Consider the following 19481-nt stretch of genomic DNA (forward strand, 5'->3'; position numbering starts at 1 on the left):
GTTCGGCAAGCAGTTAAAGTCACGATAAGACAGCTTTTTTGCCAATCGACCTTGATTCTTACTTAAGTTATACTGTGAAAGGTTTGAACCCAGGAGTCATTTCATAAGTAGGTTGAGTATGATCGTCCGGGTAAACATAGTCCTGAATAGGACTGTTGTTGACATAGCCTGCGTCGCAAACACTCTAAACCTTCTATACGCGATACGTGGGCCGGTTGCGACGCAGGCTTTTGTTGACAGTGACTGACGTTTCGACAACCTGTGGGGTGGTCAATTAAGTCGCTATGTCATTGGTCGTCTACCATGCAGTTAAGCCGTCATACTCAATTTACTGATTAAGTTATATACGGTTATCATTTTTTCGTTATTGTTACAATGTATTTATTCTTAAACATTTCTACCTCGCAATGCAACAATGAGCAGCAAAGAAACTAGCCTATCCACCCCCTTGTGATTGCGGTAAATAAATCCCCCACGGTTTTCTATTAGAGAGCTTTAGATTCGAGGAAAAGAAGGACTACGAGTACTGCGAGTACGAGTTTTCATGAGTTTTGAATTAAATTTTTTTCGCGTATTATCAAAAACTAGGCTTCCCGGCAAGCTTCATTGTACTCTTGATTCACCACAAAAGTTAGCACTGTTATAACTCGTTTCCGCCACTACGACCTTCTCGCTAAACCTCGTAGTAGAAGGACGACGGCTATCACGTTTTCGCGCCAAAATGACGCTGGTTCACGCGCCAGCAATGCTCAGTATTGAGAAAATCTCATTCTCGTCCTAGGTCTCTATTTTCTTACGCGCGCTCAACGATCTCTTAAGAAAATAGAGGGTCTGTGAACAAGCTACACAGAAACCTGTAGGTGGCCTTCATTTTGAAAATGGCGCGGTGCTGCTTAGCTCCTTTAGAGAAACCGCGCCGAACTCACCGTTCTCAGTTATGTGACAGCAAAAGCCCTAAAGGCTGATTTCAACTGACGCGTTTTTGGCTACGCACGTTAACGCACGTACATTTTAATCACGTAAATAAAATAGAGGTAAGATATAAAGTGTTGAGATTAAACGCGAAGTTGAGCGAGGTTCCACTTTTACGCTTACGTGCGACCTTTCATACATTGCCTGTATTTTTTTTTCGAACGTAAATCTTACGCACGTACGCACGTAAGAATTACGCGACAGTGGAAATCAACCCTAACCGATAAGGTTTTCGTGCCGGGGCAAGAGCTATCCTACCATGGGTGCCAGAGACGTTTCTAGCGCGGTTTCCGGTTTCTGTTCTCGCGGCTTCGCCGCTCGTGGCTTCGGCCTACGGCCGAAGATGTGTCGGCCTTCGGCCAACACCGAAAATTCCCGCCGCACGCGAGAAAAACCTCTGGTACCCAGGGTAGAGCTATCCGTTAGAGTGCAGACATAAAGCCTACCAAATCTAAATGAATATAACTATTATCGCTCGAACTAGAGCTTTACCTATCTTTCCTCCGGAAAAATTTGCCTTAATATTCCAATAAAACCCAGCTCTTTGTATTGCATGAATCTCGCTCTTCTTTTCAAGAGCACAAACACACAATAACTTTTTTTCAATTTAGCCTGAAAGTTACCTGTAGCCACCCAGACGTTCTTAAAGCTACTTTCACACTATAATGAATATCTCTTGCGCTAACACGGAAATCATGCCGCATAGGGCTTCGCATCACGCATAACAACAGTGAATTCGGTGCAATCTCTGTAAGGAAGCGAATGCCGATCGCTATAGTGGAGAGTCACGTATCGGATAGGTTTTCACACTGTACCGGAGAGTTTGTTGTGCCGGCGCGAAAAGCTATCGGCCATAGTGTGAACATGGCCAAAGTTAACTGCCGCAGTATTTGATTGGCATTCTGTTTTGAAGACACAGCCTTCCTTAAGTTTGCAACATCACAGGTTACCCAAGCTTGAAACATGAGTATCGGTTTGTTGCGTAACATTCGAAACAGAAGGATTTGTATGGGGGAAAAACGGTTTCTGTAAAGTACGAATTTGAAAATTTTTCCCATAGAAATTTTATCTTTCAAAGGTTACGCAACAATGCAGACACTTTTATGTCGAGCTTGCGCGCTTAACTTTCTGCGAGGTTTTTTAAATTTGCCTAAGTGTTAAGGACGCCTAACTAAAATACGGTATTAGAAACTGGGGGCAACAACCGTGATTGCCGAAAATCTGGTTCGTCAAAAATTTCACAGAGGAAGGTACATGTGTGCAGGCTGTACATTAGGGGACATTTCAATTTTAGGTGGTCTATCATCTGCCATATTTGAACACAGCTAAAAAGTTCCACTGTATTATAAAAATGCGACGGACAGATCAGTCTAAAATCACAGTAAACATCGCCGCGACAAATTCGCCCGTGTACGGTCATTAACCCTTCAAAGAGGTCATTTCTGCATGAAGTGCAAATCCGACCAGCTCTAGTTGCGGACATTTTCTCCTTCTTCTAAAAGTGTCTGCTGAAGGGAAGCTTCGATAATAAAACAGGAAGAGATTCTTCTGCCATTAGAGAGAATAGTACATTCTAAATATATCTGAAAGCGCAACATCATGTTAATTATGCGTTGACACATTATCGGGACCTTATAAGGAACAAATGTGTCAAAAACATACTTGGAAATGTGATTCTAAAGTTTCTTAAAAAAATAACGAGAGGAAACTTTGGTGTATTTTAAGTAATTTAGGATCTGATAATAAAAGGGAGTGAAAATCTCCAAATAGTGGGGATTCAGGTTATCAGTCGAAGCTTTCCATTAATTCCATGATTTGGGAAATTATGTAGTGAGCAATCGACTATTTTTCATTCTCAGTCATTTTATTCAGTCATAGATTTTTAAGACAAGCAGGCTGCTGAGGAGATAAAAAAGCAATTTCCTTTACGTTGATTTCAAAGTACGAAGGGGTGGTTGTTTGGTTTATTACCAAAAAATTAGTACTTGACGATTGTATAAAAATGACTGAATTTTGACGTTTGTTTACAAAAATAAATATGCTACACGAGGATTTGGCCATGCAAAATTTGTCTTCCGGAGTAAGTTCATTTTTAACGCATCTCAATCGCTCATTTTGGTCACAAAAAAGTTATCAGCGGCAGAAGTTAACTTCAATTTGAAGACATCCAATTTGAAACGCCCGCAGCTGGCCAGTACATTCAGTTACGTGACGCGACACGTACAGCGCCCGCCCTTAAAAGCAAGCAATCATACGGTGAAAAATCATGGCACAAACAAATTTTAGCGAAGATAGCTTGAAAAAACTTCAAGAACTGTATAACTACTGCTTGGCAGAATTAGTCGGAAGGATACGCAACCAACTGATAGTTCTTTCAGGGATTAACGTTCTTTTTTCCATTACAGCATTCGTAGGGAATTCTCTGATTCTTGTTGCTCTTCGCAAAGAGAATTCCCTTTATCCGCCGTCCAAACACCTTCTTCGTTCACTCGCTACAACTGATCTCTGTGTTGGCCTCATTGTGGAGCCTCTTGCAGTTACCTTTTGGATGTCTTTGGTGTATGAACGATGGGGTATATGTCGCTTTGTACTAACTGTAGACACTGTCGCAAGCTATATGTTGTGTTTAGCGTCTTTATTTACGCTGACTGCAATAAGCCTGGACAGACTCCTTGCTCTTATCCTGGGGCTCAGATACAGACAGATTGTAACTTTGAGGCGAAGTTTTATAGTTGTAAGTGTACTTTGGTTTGTGTCTACTTTCGTTGCAACGATGTACGTTTGGAATCCTTCTATAGCTGAATGGTGTACCTATATATTTGTACCATTGTGTCTAGTCAGCTCTATTTTCTCGTACTCAAAAATCTACTTGAATGTGAATCACCAACAAATTCAAGTCCAAGAGCATCAGGGCCGAGCGATTCCACTTAACGTTGCGCGGTATAAAAGGGCATTAAACAGTGCGTTGTGGCTACAATTGACCTTAATTGCCTGCTATCTGCCTTATAATATAGCAAGGGCGTTGTTGACGAAGAGAGGGCTGTCTCCCGATGGTTTCATCGCTAAGGATTTTGCTTTAACTCTGCTTTACGTAAACTCGACTATAAACCCATTCCTCTATTGCTGGAAGATCAGAGAAGTAAGGCAAGCAGTGAAGGACATGATAAGGCAACTAAAATGCTCATCAAGTTCATCGATATAAATCAGTTAACATTATGGCCTTCCATCCTTTGACTGCCAGGCCTTTGGCTATGTTCACACTCTTCTGGATGCTTTTCGTGCCGGCACAAAAAGCTATCCGGTTGAGTGTGAACACTATCCGACATGTCATTGTCACTCTCCACTTAAGAGATCACTGCGGTGCAGCTTCGCTCTGTTACAGAAATCGCGCCAAAAATCACTGTTCCTATTGGTGAACAGAAGCCCTAACCGGTATAGATTCGTACCTGCGCAAAAGCAATCCCGTAGGGTGTAAGCATTAAACATAGCCCAGAAGCGGGTTATATGATTCTGACAAAGCCTAAATGTCTGGGATGAATCCCAACGGTGTAACCATTCAAATGTGAACTACTGGGCAGTGCTTTCCTTCCGTTCTCTTTATCATGAAGTGCAAGGTGATTCTCCCTGTAACTATTTTAGGAATTGACATTAGTTTTACTTGAGGTACTCTTAGTAGACGAAAAGCCAAAAAAGGCCCGTTCCGTTTAAAGCTTCAATATTAAAGGAGTGACGAATGAGTACATTATTCATGCGGCACACATAAAGATTATATATACACGTAAATAGTGCTATGATACACGGCAAAGCTGGCTGGATTTATCGCGCGCCTGTCTGCTTGTGTTCTTTTTGTTGCCGCTAGCTGTGCGAGGAGGCTCCGCCGCAGAAAAATCACTAATCCGCTCAGCTTATCAGTTTACATATTGGCTACATTTCTGTCTTACAGTCGTCGACTGTCAGACAGAATTGTTAGTCCTGTGTCAAGAAAGTGCGTTCCATAAAATATACCAAATGGTGTCTCAGGGTGCAAAGAAAGTCAGTCTTACAGCCTGCCATTCAGGCAAGCTGTAGCTAGTATGTACTAGCCCACAAGTCATTTCAACTAGCCCCAAAACTCTTTTTGATTAGCAGGATTGATTACGATCCTTCCGTAATTTAAAGTTCGACCAAAAAAAAGCACTTGCCCGTCGGGCAAGTTAAGAACAAAAATCACTAGCCCGATAGCAAAATCCATTAGCCCCGGGCTATCGGACACGACTTTCTTTGCACGCTGCTGTATATTTTTTATTTATATACATAGTGATGGGCTATACCTTTTGCAGATTACACGATAAGAATCAGAGTTAGAAAAAGAAGGGCTTGTAAGGCTTGGCTTAATAATATTTTAAGAACGTTTTGGCAGGTGTTAGGTTTGAAAAAAAAAATCATGGTTGTGTTCGCAGTTTTACGTCTGAAAAAACATGCAGTCAGATAAGAAACGCATCTGCCTTGTCATCAAAATTTGATAAAGCAAAAAAACCATGGGATATTGCACTTTTCGTACACCAACGAAGTTTCTAATAAAGATCTAACGGAAATGTCATCTGCCCCTGACATACCGAGTACATATCCTTGCAAACACAGTCAAATGCGAGCTTTTCTTATGACAACTGCAGGTCTCTTAGATTAAGGTAAATTAAAAGGGGGAGAGAGAGGTAGTGAGGATATTTGCGTCTGGGAATGGGTGACGGTTGACCTATTATAGAATTGCTGCATAGAACTGCTTCTTTTCTAAGCTTGAGCTTAAGAACCATGGTAAAATCGGGAACCCTGTATCCCTAGGAATCTCGTCAGTAGCCGCCCCTAGTTTAGGCTACTTTCCATTGCTCTGTCAGATTCAGCAACAAAATAACTACACGAACTACTATATTAAGCACTTTGGGGACTTTGTCACCAACAATTTTGCCCTGGACATTTCTTTTTGTTGTATAAGGTAGTGTGGATTTGTTTATCATAGTCTAAAAGGTATTTTTATATTTGTTATGCCATTTTAATTTAATATTTGCCGCTACTGTAGTTATTATTCTATGATGACCAAACCGATAATCCAGTTATCTAGGGAGCTGTAAGAGGTTTAAGTAAACGCTAGCGTTAAGTAAACATACATTTAACAATTATTAAATGAGGCAGAGTATGATGTGAAGAAATATGCAGGTCGAGGATCCGTCTCGGTGCCGAGGCGGATAACAGCGTCTGAGATCTGCATAATTCTTCACATCACACGAAAGCCGAATTTAATTGTTTTATTATCCGTTCAAAATATTTCTAGGTTCTCAACAGGCTTACCTCCTCGCACACTTTTTCAAAACTTTGGTCTACTCCTCGGGACGTTTTCAGGACATAAAAAGATGTTTTTTTTTCTTGCAGATACTCCTCAAAAAGTAGATTTTGTTTAGCCCACTCGGGAATAATAAGCTAGGCTGCCGCAACTGAAGATGAGGTTGATCTATGGTGTATTTGCCTGGAAACCACGCTGCCTGCTCGCGTCTTCCAAATTTAGTCAACGTCAGCTAGTTATGGAGAATTAGCTGGAAACTTTGAGCCAATTAGAAACTGCGAAATATTTTGAATGAATAATAAATATATTATATGATTAATGCGTGTAGGGTTAATTTTAAGGTACCTTTAGTATGCCTTCAATACATCCACTTATAACTTGATTCATATGTGGATTGTACAGCAACTGAAAAACACATGTCAACAGATAAAAAATACATATATCAAATTAAAAGTTCTTGTCCGGTCGTATTTCTCATTTCCTTTTTTTTCTTCACAAACGCCGATAACGTCAAACCCTATTTAAAATCTAAAGTTCTGAAAGTAAAAGTAGCGTAGACTTTTGGTTGAACTAATTGTCTAAAATCTTACCTGACATATGGGTCTGTCGTGTGTGTGAGGCACCTGAAGTGAGTCCTGTATGGCTCTGGTCAGCGGCCAAGTGTCAATCACACTGCAACCTAAATATGGAATTGAAACAGCATCAACGAATCGTATTAGAGAGCTTTAGATTCTGAGACGAGGATGGTTACGAGAACGAGATGTTTACGCTTCGTTTTCGCTAAGATGAAAACGGACTATTCTAAAAACACCTATCAGTGTGGTCGGTGCCGTGTAATAGGGAGCTTTAGGATCTACAACGGCGACGGCAGCAAGAACATCACACAAAAAGTGAATTCGCGTTCCTTCAAACTTCTTCCCACTAATTTCATCTCGTTCAGTTGGTCAATTTTTGGCGAATTTTTCTCGAGTTGAATTTTGAAGGACCGTATCTTAAATCAAAAAAAGAAAAATTCAATCGTTTTCTCGTGTTCACGTCATTCACAAACGTGAAATTAGGACGTTTCACGTTGTTGTCATGCCACAATGGTAACGAAATGTACAAAAAAGCGTGATGCCCGTGCGGAGTTGTTGTTTTGCTAATCTAGGTCACGTTCACACGAATCCAGACATTTGTGAAACAGCATATTTTTTTATACGGATCCGCGTGGATGGGGCCTTGTTTACAAGGGAGGTGGGAGACCCCAGATAGGTGAGGTAACATGTGGCAGGTCACCCCACCTATCATGCAAACGTGATCAAATTAAAATGAGAGATGGAAAGGCGAGTTACCCCACCTAAGGGGGTTACCTCACCTACCTGGGGTCCCCCACCTCCATGTAAACAGGCCCTTAAAAGGCAGGAGAGAGGGAACAAAACAATGCGGTTTTGGTGTCCAGATTCTTTTTTTTTTCGTGTGGACGGAAGGCCGATTTGTGTAAAGAAGTATGCGCTTTCAAAAATATCCGGATTCGTGTGGGCGTAGCCTAAAACTACTGGTGGTATGACGATGTCGTCGCCATCCCCGTAGTCGTTTTCCAGCGCTTGACAATGGTTATAAGTATTATTGCCCGAAGCGAAAAGGGACAAGTAGCATCGGGGCTATAAATAAGGGCCTGTTTACATGGAGGCGAGAGACCCCAGGTAGGTGAGGCAAACCGCATAGGTAGGGTAACCCGCCTGTTCATATAATCTCTCGTTTTAATTTGATCACGTTTACATGATAGGTAGGGTGACCATATGAGAGATTATATGGACAGGCGGGTTATACTCCACTTAAGCGGGCTACCTCACCTAGATGGGGTCCCCCATCTACATGTATAGAGGCCCTCCGCCCTAAGATGATCTTGATACCTGTTATAAGCCGATCGTGCTTGCCATCAAAGAGCATACAAGAGATCCGTTTTTCTCCTGGTCTGACTTCATTATCAGTGAACACCTGTAAAAAATGGCATTTGGTAAAACTAGATGTTGATTCAGGAAATACAATTAATATCTCAAGGCCATAGGCAGCCCCCGACTCTTGAAGCGACATCAAAACTGACCATTAATTGGTCGGCGAATTGATTTGAGAAGAACACTGGGAAGTGATTCATTAAGTGAAGTAAAATCGCTTTTATCATCAATCTTTTTGTTTCAGAAGATGTAGAAATTGCCCACGACATGAAGTAGCCTCCTACATGTAAATAATAGAATGAAAACGTTCTTTCTCTGCTTCGGGATCATGTTTGCAAAAATCTATTTTACAAACGCGGCTATCGATTTCACACCTACCTGTAAGCAAGTCAGGGTTTGGATGTCCCAAACTCTAAAGACCTGAGGAAGAGGGAAAAAAAACAAGTCAAAACCTAATTTAAAACTTGGCAAATGGTCGCCTACCAATTATCGTTATTTTGAGGCAAAAGAAGAAAATAATTAAAGGAAACTGCATCTCTTACCCTCGCTGTTGATAAACTCATGAGCTGTTGATCTTTTTCATTGACTGCAACGTCGACGATTGTGAACAGATGACCAAGGAGCTTTCCTGCATGAAGGAATGATGAACAGTCTTCAGTTCAGTCAACCAATGCAAGCCGAAGTTTGGGCAATAGACAATAGACCGTTTTACAGTTGTGCGCTTAGTATCCTAGCCTTTGACTGAATGTGAGGCTGAGGTTGACCTTGGTTTGATACAAACCTCCAAACCTCTTTCCTTTTCATATGGAAATTATGCTTGAAAGATATTAGCTGGCATAAGAACAACATTATTTACAGAATACAGCAGGAGGGGTTGTATCAAAACAAGGTCAACTCCAGCCTCGTTTTACAGGTAACTGTAAAATGGGCTATTACACAATGGGAAGCTATTGTTTGGTGTTTACTCTAGCAAACCACTGCAGTGGAGTTTCGTATGCCCAAATGCCCAATTGCCGAGGCAACCTTATTTAATTAGATATAAACTCATAAAAATGTGACAAACATATGTAGTCACACCTCTCCTTATGGACATCTTGAAAATACTGGCAACGGGTAGTGCGGACAGATTTCATGGTCCCGAGGATAACAAACTTCATAAAAGGAAATCTCTCTATCACGGACAGTTCTCTTAGTCCCGAATGTATTAAACTTCATACGCATTCTACCTCTTTAACACGGACACCCCTGTAATGCTAGCCTAAGATCAGGCGCTTGTATTCTTTCCCACGAAACACACATAGAGATTGAAGTAGGGAGGGTAAGGGAGGCAGTGATAGCAGACCACTTTAATGCGAACAGCTGGGTATGTCCTTTTAGTGTCTGTATCATCGAGGTTCGACTACTAGTTACACTGACTTGCCAGCAGTTGAATGGCTGGGCCCACTAGCTCATGTCATATGTAAGGCATGTAACTACTATGTGAGCAGAGAAAACTGCCAAATCAAGAGCCAAAATACTGGGGAGGATGTTGCTAGTTTATTTCTCCTTGATAACTAGCTTAGCAATAGTCCTTTAAGACTGGCGTAAATTGTATATCATAAGACGAAAAACACATCGTAAGAGTCAGTTTACAGCACCTGTTGGTCTTGTGAAAATAAGAGGATGCCAAACTCTGATGACCTTGTCTGCACCTGGTAAAAGATTGATACGATAATGTACTGAAAATTAACTGTACAATCGACTGCAAAGTTCAAACCCCGGCCGGACCAACACTCAGGGTCTTTAAATAACTGAGGAGAAAATGCTGCCTTTGTAAAGACATCTGCAAACGGTAAGACTTTCAAACCTCCTTGGAAGAGGACGATAAACCGTAGGCCCTGTCTCATACCTCCTGCACAAATAGATTCTGTGGGACATTAAAGAACACACACACTGTTCTTAAAGAGTAGGGGACGTAGTCCCCAATGCGGTAGTCTGTCTCTCATGGGGGAGGGGGACCATTAATTTACATTACCTTGACCAATCACGTGGCTGGGTGTAAAAAAGGATCTTCATTTTTTGTAATCTGCGTTACTGATGGGTTTTAATCACGCGTGACTTTTTCTTTATTAGCTCCGATGTCAAAAAGCACTCCCGCACTCTGATCTTGCTACATTCGCAGGCTATATTTTTAAAACTAATATTATTGATGCTGATCAAATGAGCCGTTCTTTGCCTCAACTGGGGAACGCACAAACCACCTAATGATTATACATTCCACTGTTAAACTACTATAGACCGCGAGCGGTCGTCCTTATTTCCTCTGAGCCACACGAGGCGAGCGAAATACTAAAATCATGCAATGGTAAAAGGAGGAGAAATTGTAGCAGAGAGGAAATTCTTGCTCGGGCCTTTCCGCCCTCGTTCTTCGCGGATTCCCCGCTCGCCCCTCACGCGCGCTGTCGGATTTACTGTGATTCACAAGAAAAATAAGAGACTCACGCCCCGCACACACGTATCCGGATACTTTTGAATCCGCAACTTTTTCTTTACGGCTACGGCTACCGTCTACACGTGAATATTCAAGACGGTCCGAGAAAAGAAAAACTTGTGGAATCAAAAATATCCTTATACGTTTGGACGGGGCGTCAGTGCTCGCAGCTTCATAAATGGGACATACCAGCGGTGATGATAACATTTGCTTTGGTGCAGTAATCAAAGCAGTTGACGCCCTTGGGAACACCAAGCTCTCGGGCAGGGCTAAAAAGAAACAAAAAAAGAGATGAAAAAACAGTTCAACAATGATTTCTTTTCCGGCACATAAGTTACAGCAAAGTAAAACCACAGTTGGAGGGAGGTGAGAATACCAACACATGTTTACAGAAATGGAGGATATGTCGTTTATAATACTGTAAAAAATAAGAGAATGTGAAGGAAATGTGTAAGTTTATTAAATAACCTGTTATCCAAAACTCTTTCAATACTCCCCAAGACAAAAGAACAAGTGCTGCTTGGCGAACAGGAACCAAACATGTCCAGCTGAGGAAAATACTTAAGCTACAACAGAGCAGAAAACGTTCAACATTATTTTCTCACACCACAGTGTGTTAGCCATCCATATTCAAATATCGTAAAATGCCGTTTATTACCCCAGGGTTTGTACATCTTCATAAGTGGTTTAGGGGGACTGATAAACGGAAAGGCTTATATCCAGGGGGAGGGGTGCTTAAAACCAGAACAAAAAAAGCGCTTCGAAACAAGAAATGGAATTGCTGATAAAAATACGTTTTGCATTTTATTTTACTGGATTTTATTTAAGCTTCAAAACGTCAAAATAAATCAAGTTTACTTCAATGCATTTGGAAAGGAGCTTATATCCGAGTGGGCTTATAATCAGATGTGTTTTTTTGCTTACAGGTACAGTGTAGATGGGCCTATAACTGGTGTGCGGGAGGGGGAGGGGTGGGGGGCTTGCAAGCGACCGGCAGTTTACGGTATTGCATACTATGTTATCGGCCAAAAACGAATTGGTATGTAATGACATGCTTGTTTACCTTGACCACCCAGTCATCATGAAATTTCCTTCTCTGTATTGCACTAGAAGAAATTAAAATAAAAGACACAATTTTCAGTAAGACCTGACAATTATCCTAAGCCGGGAAAGAAGCCAAACATACCAATAATGTCAACTGTTCTTTGGGATAATCTCAAGACGTTATAGCAGCTAACTAAATATGTACCGATCTGGAAAGCTTGAAAGAGAGGATGACTTAGCTTTAATAGCCACGCACACAAAAAGCCACGTCGCATATATAGAAAAAGGAATAAGTTTGTTTTACAACATCCTTATTTACTTTCAATAATAGCTTCTTTAAAATATCGTTTTCAACAGAGCCATGTATAACTACTAAATTGGCAACTATCAATTTAAGTCTAAAACCTGGCCCCGTTGTTCAAAAGGTGAAAAACGCTATCTACTGAATAAATCTCTATCTAGTGGATAGCCCAATTGTTTTTTCTAATGGTTATCTACTGGAAAGTGATCTTATTTCTTCACTAAATGAAGTCAAAATATGTATCAGCAAACTTGTCATATCTCACAGGTTTTTGTTCATTACATGTATTTGATTTGTTTGCTTGTTTCTGGAAGCAAAACCTCGACATGGAATGTTTCCTGATACGTCCACATGTGAAACCGTTTAAATATAACTGTACGGTATATGAGTTGTACGTTTGTACAATCCCCTCGCTTACTAGCTCAACTTGCTTGGTTCAATAGTAACTATCTGAGAATCTGCCTTGCTAGTTGAATTCTTCATGTGAAGATCTTTTGAAGAAATTGTCATCATGTTAACATAACCTGCACAAAAAAAATAATAATAACGTAGGCTCTCAACAACTCTACTGTAAGCAGAAAGTGCACATAACAGTGGAATTCACCAAGCTATACCAGAGAGTGAGAAAGTGATTTCAGTACACTCTTTTCTTTTTATAAGAACCTTTTTTGAAATTTGCCAAAATATCAAGACCATGCTAAGAACATACTCGAGGCTCAGAGAGGAACAATTCTTTTTTCACTGCTTTTACTTTCCTAACTCGAGAAAATCTGAATAATCAGATTATGTCCTACATGGAATCAGAGTGCATGTAAAATTTTGTTCTTTCAACACATTCCTATTGTGTACGGTCAACAATAGATTTACATCGTACTTGTACAATTCATTAGTGTGAAAACTATAATCATTGTGACTTTGTCTTGTCTGGTCTATATGTAGCTTAAAAGTTATCAGATTTCCGTTATTGAAATTTAAGAACATCTGTAACAACACTTCCAGGCTGAAACTGGCCAGAAAATAAGAACGGTTCACACTAAAATTGACAAATGGGTGTTATTATAAAAAATAGTGTAGATTACCCGCTACCTCATATTCCAGACAGCTGGCATTATTTTGTCATAGCCTGAACAGTAGTCTTGGTTGAGAGTACGGTTGAGTGATGGTTATATTTAACAGTTATGAATAACCTTTGATTCCATTCCCCCAAAAACTTCACTTGCCTGTCGGGCAAATTAAGAAGAGAATTCACTAGCGCAATAGCAAAATCTTCCATCCCCGTGATATCAAACACTACTTTCTTCTCACACTGAACACATACCTTGGTCATCTCCAAAGAGTATTGTGTCTTCATTCATGGAATCAGTCTTCCATGGAATGTAGATCATACACTGGGGAGAATTTTCCATTGGTTTTATCTGGTAAATGGTCTGAAATAAAACAAGCAATATTCATATGATTAGCTTGGAGATCTAAAGAAAAGATATCAAAAACTTGTCACTTTAGAAGTTATACTGTATGATCCAGTGCTGTGCCCTAGCATTTCCCAGCCACTCTAGCAGCTAACTTTTGTTCTTGGGCAATAAGGAATCATTGTTTTTGCATAAAATTCCAGGCTACGCATCCTAGATTTCAGAAGTTCAGAGCACTAGGCTACTTATTATTTCTTAAAGCACAGCCTAGACTACAAAACAGTTGGGTTTTTTTCTCAAAACCAGTAAAGAAATCCATAAAGTGGCGTAAGAGTCTTATGTGCATGAATCACGCGAGCCCCCTCCCCAGTCTCGCTCTCTTCTTTCAGCCTCATCAAAAAATTTCTGGGGTGTTCAAAATATTTTTAACAGTTGTCAGAGTCCATGGGCCATGCATGATTCCTGTATTGTTTTGGTTATTTCCATGTGTGCATACATTATTCTAGAAGTGAGTTAAAATCTGATTCCAACTAACCAACTGCTTTCTCTTTGCTCTGTAGTCCCATAAAGACAGGGCCCTTTCAGAAGTCACCTGAGAAATAAATGCATAATGTCTTTGTCCGAAATAAATAATATTAATATAATGATTTTTAAATGTATAAACAATGTCGATCCTATCTAAACATAAAATAGGTTGTAAAGAACTTGACAATCATTCCAACTAAGATTTCTAAACACAGCCAGATAGGGTACATACTGCTATTCTCCTAAGACTTGGTAGAAAGCCACACCCTGTTACCCACGAGGACTCCTAAAAGGAAAAAAATTAATGTTGACAATAAAGGTCACAAAGAATAGTAGAGTTTGACTCTCATAATGGTCCTGGTAGCTGAGCCAAAAACCAAACATACTACACATTTGGAAAACTTAAACTACATGCTCTTGTTGCTACTTAATTGAATCAGTGTCATCTTATCACATCACATCAGTCTTATCTTATCTACAAGTAATTATCCCATGGGTTTCAATAACAGGGCTAGCTGGATACCAGCTTTGTGTCTTACATAGGGCCTTTCATTCATCCAGCAACAACTTCCTTCTGAGAGGTTATGTACAAGACTTAAGAAACCCTCTCCAACGAACAGTTGGCTGGAGTTTCCTACTTGTAGTAGGACTACCCATGCCAGAAAGGTTGAAGGGTAGAGACCAGACTAAGTGTGGTCCCCTGGTGCTCCAGGTTGGGGGTTGGGCTGAGGGCTGATAACCCTCTCCCATAAAACCCTGTTAATACAGAAACCAGAAGCAGAAGAAATTCAGTTAATCAAGGAAACACTGTGACCAGTCCTCACAAAAGGAACAAATTGAGGACCATACATGTAGCAGCACACTGAGATGGTGAAAACATAGTCATGAACATAATTATATAATGATTTGTTGGTGCAGCATAAATTTGTGTAACATTTTACTTACATTCAAGTCAACACAGGACTGAAGGCGAAACTGTGAGAGAAAACAAAGAAAAACACTAACTTCGGTGAAACACATTGAAAATAATAATAAGCGGAAAATAGAATGTCGATAAATAATTAAGAAGGCCTGGAATCTCTTCCCATTGACAAGGGTGGGTTACAATCCCAGAGGTGAGGCCGTATGTGAGTTGAGTTTATTGTTAGTTTTCGAGTTTTCGCTATTCGTCTTCGAGCCATTTTTCACAACATAGTAACTCAAGTTACCCAGCCCCTCCTGAAAAACCATCAGCGCTATATTCCAGTTTGATTCAGAACATGGTGGACGAAGGGCTACTTGGATGTGGACCTACTATAATCATATTTCTTTTGTTTATTATTTAAGATTGGTACATAAAAACACTTCTTCATGGATTAATAAGAAGTAACACAGGTGAAACGTTTCTTGTGGCTGGGCATTTAAAACCAAATGACCTGTACATGTATGTAACAGGATTGATTGCTGGGAGCTGGGGAGTTCCCCTAACTACTATATGAGTCACAGGAAAAAAATAACACATTCCCATTTTTGGATATTTTAGGGTATTTAAAGAATACCCATAAAAAACCCAAATTTGGCAAAGTGAGACAAGTCCCAACCAGGGAATTCCCAACCAAGTTCCCTGATTGGGACTTGTCTCACTCTTCCAAATTTGGGATTTTCTGTGACTGGAAAGTGTCATAACTAACACAAAGAAACAAAAGAGAGATGCTAAAAGATACCTTACTACTCCACTGACATATGATGCCCTTCTGTGAGGCAATGATGTAGAAATCATACTTGGGAACATGAACAATGCACTGGACAACATCTCGTCTCTTCTTGTCGCCTGAAGAGAATCAGGGACATGTCAATGTGCTTGCAAATATGAAGACTTCAATCATATACATTACATACCAGTATACAGGGTGTTCATTAGACATCAGAGATCAGAGAATTCTCTGTTTACTAAGCAGAATTCTCTGACTAACATTTGGTAGCCAACACCTATTTTTTATTCAGACGTGGAGCCTCTTTCTAAATATTCTCCTTTTAATTAATGTTACACCTTTCTTCTGCTACTAGAATTCTTAATGAAAACCCTGAGCATATAATGTTTTTGAAACTAACATTATAGTATCTGCCCTTACATTTGATAAAGAGTTACATGTACTAATTAGCCACACATTCATCATCAGTCATATTTAATGCAGAATCTACTTATAATAGCCCAACTTGAAAAAGTCTATATTCATATTTTTCCTGTTAAGATTCATTCAGTCACTAAAACAAGACAGTATAAATCTTTAGAAAAGGACCCTTATCACTCTGGAACCTACATATAAGTATGTATATCATGTCTTATCCCCCAAAAGATGTAAAGTCTTCATGACCAATCTTCAGAGGTTCAACTAAACTGGTGGACTGCCTTTAGGGAGCTGAAGTGGCTTAGGTACAAACAACTCGCAAGTGCCTGAGATAAATGAGCAAAATTATGTCTAAACTGACCAAAACTGCTAAATGCCTTGACAGTTGTTCAAACATTGGATAGCCCAGTATTCACCAGATACATCACCATACAACGGATACATCTAAGCGTTAGGGAATTTTCAACTATTGAGCTACATAATTATCCAGTGGATAGAGATTTATCCGGTGGATGGTGTTACCCACCCTTTGAACAACTGGGGCCAGATGATAAAATATAAAAGTGTTAACCAACCTCCTGCCTGCCCAACAGACCGCCTTTTGCTTGTTGTTATGACTGACGACGTGTCCTCATTCAGTAACAAATCAGGAACTTCATCAGTTGAACCACCAATACCAAAAAGCTAGGGAATTATCCAAGAAAGCAAAGAAATATAATAAATATTTTTATTATTGTCCAAGAAATTAAAATAAGACAAGATAGAGCAAAAGCATACAGAGTTTGGTCATTTCCCGAGCCAAACTCGAGCGCGAACTAACCACTAGCCAAACAGGAGCCAACTTTGAGTCAAGCCCAAATGTTTTTTTTTTTTTGTTTTTCACCACTGAGTTTCAAGGCTATGAAAAAAAAGTAGTTCTCATAGATAATGGAGAGGGTGCACTTCTGGACTTTCTCCATGTCATTGGCAAGGTAGTTGAGGAGATAAGCAAAAGTAGCAGAAATGGCGAGAAAAGGCATGAATATGGGTTGGAACTTTAATAGCTTCTGTCACAGACAAAACTTAACTCTGGTTAAATCTGCCTGTGAAACAGCATAGAAATCCTTGTTCTGGGACCCCACCTGTGCACCAGGATTTGAGTGTGTACCATAATTGGCCTGTTAAAAAAGACATTGTCTATTTACCGATCAGGATGAAAAGAAATTCATAATACACTTCCGGTAATTCATTGAGTCTGTTGGGTGTCCAGAAAATTAAGGATCTCAGAGGCAGACAGACTAGGATTAATTTATGTCTGTGATGCAAATACTGCAACAGTGACAAAGAAAAGCAATACAAAAGTATAATACAACATCAAGGACAGGCTTCCTCCTAATGCGTAAAATGACAGGCTTTAAGTGCCAGGTGAACTCTGATTTGTTGTAAACCCAGTATAAGACATCAATGGATTGGTTTTAGAAAGAGGGTTCATCAAATAAAGGCACTGGTCATTAATTTACCAAACAACAAACGACCGGCCTTTTGAACGGGTCGTGTGGCTCGCTAGCTGACCTGTTCTTTAAGGTGATTTACTGTGCACTTGAACAACAGACTCGTTACTGAACATGGCCTTAATTAAAAATATAAGCGTTAGCAAATCTAATTATTATAAGCTTGGGACAATAGTAGCTGAATTAGTTGCTTATTAGTTGCTGTTAATTGCGTACCTCACTCCAATCAACTTGAGCATCAGGATTCAGTGCGATCTTCCTAAACAAGGCTTTGAGATCCTGAGTGCTTACGTCGTTGCCAAATAAATTACGAATAGCCTCGCAAAAAGGCTCATAACCTAGAGAACAGCGAAATACAAGTTTAATGCTACATGAACGGTTGTAAGCTATTGATGTCTGAAATCGAAAACACATGTAGCTTTGAAAATAACTCCTCTCATTCGCTGTCACATCGCAAGGTTTAGGTGATTAAGTTGTACCGTGTCAAAAAAAATCAGCCACAAATCAGCTCCTAACACTTGCCATTTGTTAAACGTGCTTGCAGAATCTGTTGTCGTTCTTCGGGATTAAGCTCTTCGTCGACATATGTGAATTCCGCCATGAACTCTTCGAACAAGGCCAGCTTCATGCGAAAGCTTCCGACCGTATACGGCCGAGAACTTTGCCTCGAAAACATTTCCTCCGCTCAATAATTTCAGCTGTTGTTGTTGTTATTTCGCCGTACTCGCAAAACAACAGCGACGAGACATTCTTTTGTGCAGAACATTTTCGCACCCGACCACAAACCGAAGTTGAAAAGGACACATTACCACAGCAACATGGTAAGTGAACAACAACCAATCGAAATTATTCTTTTGTCGTAAGAGGATCGAAACAACCAATCACAAGATCGCTTACATAAAAGCTTCAATCGGCGGGAAAGAATCAAGTGAGAAGGTGCGAACGCTCGTAAATGTGATCAGGAGTTATTGTTTTGAAGGTTTTTATCCACAAAAGGTTTTGAGTACTTAATAGACGCCTTTTTGTCTTCCAGGTAATGAATTTGTTCAGTGATGTATGTGAGTGATATGACATCGTTAACGTTGTAGTGCCAGATTTAAACGAAAGCAACCAGGCCCCAGTTGTTCGAGCGGCGGGTACCCGGGCGGATAGCGCTATCCAGCTTTCGAACAACCAGGGCCAGTTCTATAATATGCTCGTTACGTCAAAGCTTAAGTCAAACCATAATCTCGATTTAGCGCACCCCTCACTACAAAAATACTAAATTACTAACCATTAAAATGTAGTGACGCTACGTATCTCATTTTAGACCATAAGTCCATAACGGGGAAAATATGCACTCCTCAAACTAGTGCTGCTGAGGGCAACTCTGAACAGAAGGGAAATTTGATATCATAGTGTTTACACTCCGTGGAATTCACTTCAATACATGTTGATGCGCATTTGATCATATTTACATGTATTTTGTGCAATATAAATATTAAATTATTATTTTTATTATTGATTTCTAACCTGGAAGGGGGGGGGGGGGGCAGTTTGGCCTCAGTTTGGTCTCAAAATAAGGGGGGGCCCTCCCCTGGATCCGCCACTGTAGTTGAACTTCCACTGCCACCACCTGTCCTCAAAATACCAGTCATTTTGGTAGAATCATTCAAATTCTTCAACCAAATTTAGTACTTGAGTTTGAACTTTTGTGTTGTTTGATTTGCCTGGAAAGGATGGCTATTTGTCCAAGACGGGTATGTGCCAATAATAGTTTGTGACATCAGTTATGTATATGATACATATATAAAAATACTTTCTGTTTGCGAAATGAAAAATAGGGATATAAAAAGGGTCACAATAAAGGGTCTCTTATCTTAAACTGGGTAGAAAAATGATTTGTTTTTATCTTAAACAGAGTCACAGATTGAA

The 19481-nt window shown here is 40.0% G+C and overlaps 2 protein-coding genes across 7 annotated transcripts in view; one reads left to right on the top strand and one right to left on the bottom strand.

Moving 5' to 3' along the window:
- LOC140944274 (WD repeat-containing protein 64-like) overlaps positions 1-18363 on the bottom strand; it is a 45748-nt gene extending 27385 nt beyond the window's left edge. For 2 of the 6 annotated variants that reach the window (XM_073393413.1, XM_073393410.1), the window contains exons 1-18: positions 18090-18363; positions 17784-17905; positions 16653-16761; positions 15673-15779; positions 14915-14944; positions 14202-14255; positions 13980-14036; positions 13354-13462; positions 12454-12559; positions 11754-11796; positions 11159-11256; positions 10880-10959; positions 9858-9911; positions 8763-8848; positions 8599-8640; positions 8179-8263; positions 6877-6965; positions 6632-6691 (exon numbers count right to left, since the gene is read on the bottom strand). In XM_073393413.1, coding sequence (XP_073249514.1) covers positions 6632-6691; positions 6877-6965; positions 8179-8263; positions 8599-8640; positions 8763-8848; positions 9858-9911; positions 10880-10959; positions 11159-11256; positions 11754-11796; positions 12454-12559; positions 13354-13462; positions 13980-14036; positions 14202-14255; positions 14915-14944; positions 15673-15779; positions 16653-16761; positions 17784-17905; positions 18090-18243 — 1485 coding nt within the window. In that variant the 5' untranslated portion in view covers positions 18244-18363. The remainder of the gene's footprint in view (positions 1-6631; positions 6692-6876; positions 6966-8178; positions 8264-8598; positions 8641-8762; positions 8849-9857; positions 9912-10879; positions 10960-11158; positions 11257-11753; positions 11797-12453; positions 12560-13353; positions 13463-13979; positions 14037-14201; positions 14256-14914; positions 14945-15672; positions 15780-16652; positions 16762-17783; positions 17906-18089) is intronic. The other 4 variants (XM_073393411.1, XM_073393416.1, XM_073393414.1 and 1 more) reach the window with 4 other exon arrangements.
- On the top strand, positions 3239-4174 carry LOC140943355 (adenosine receptor A3-like). Its single transcript, XM_073392434.1, has one exon. The coding sequence runs from the start codon at positions 3239-3241 to the stop codon at positions 4172-4174; it is 936 nt and encodes a 311-aa protein (XP_073248535.1).
- Positions 18364-19481: the final 1118 nt, after the last annotated feature.

The sequence above is a fragment of the Porites lutea genome, chromosome 7 (genome assembly GCF_958299795.1).
Source record: "Porites lutea chromosome 7, jaPorLute2.1, whole genome shotgun sequence".
In the NCBI taxonomy this organism is placed as follows: Eukaryota; Metazoa; Cnidaria; class Anthozoa; order Scleractinia; family Poritidae; genus Porites; species Porites lutea.

Coding starts and splice junctions, on each gene's coding strand:
- LOC140943355 (XM_073392434.1), top strand. CDS start 3,239: ATGGCACAAACAAATTTTAGCGAAGATAGCTTGAAAAAACTTCAAGAA.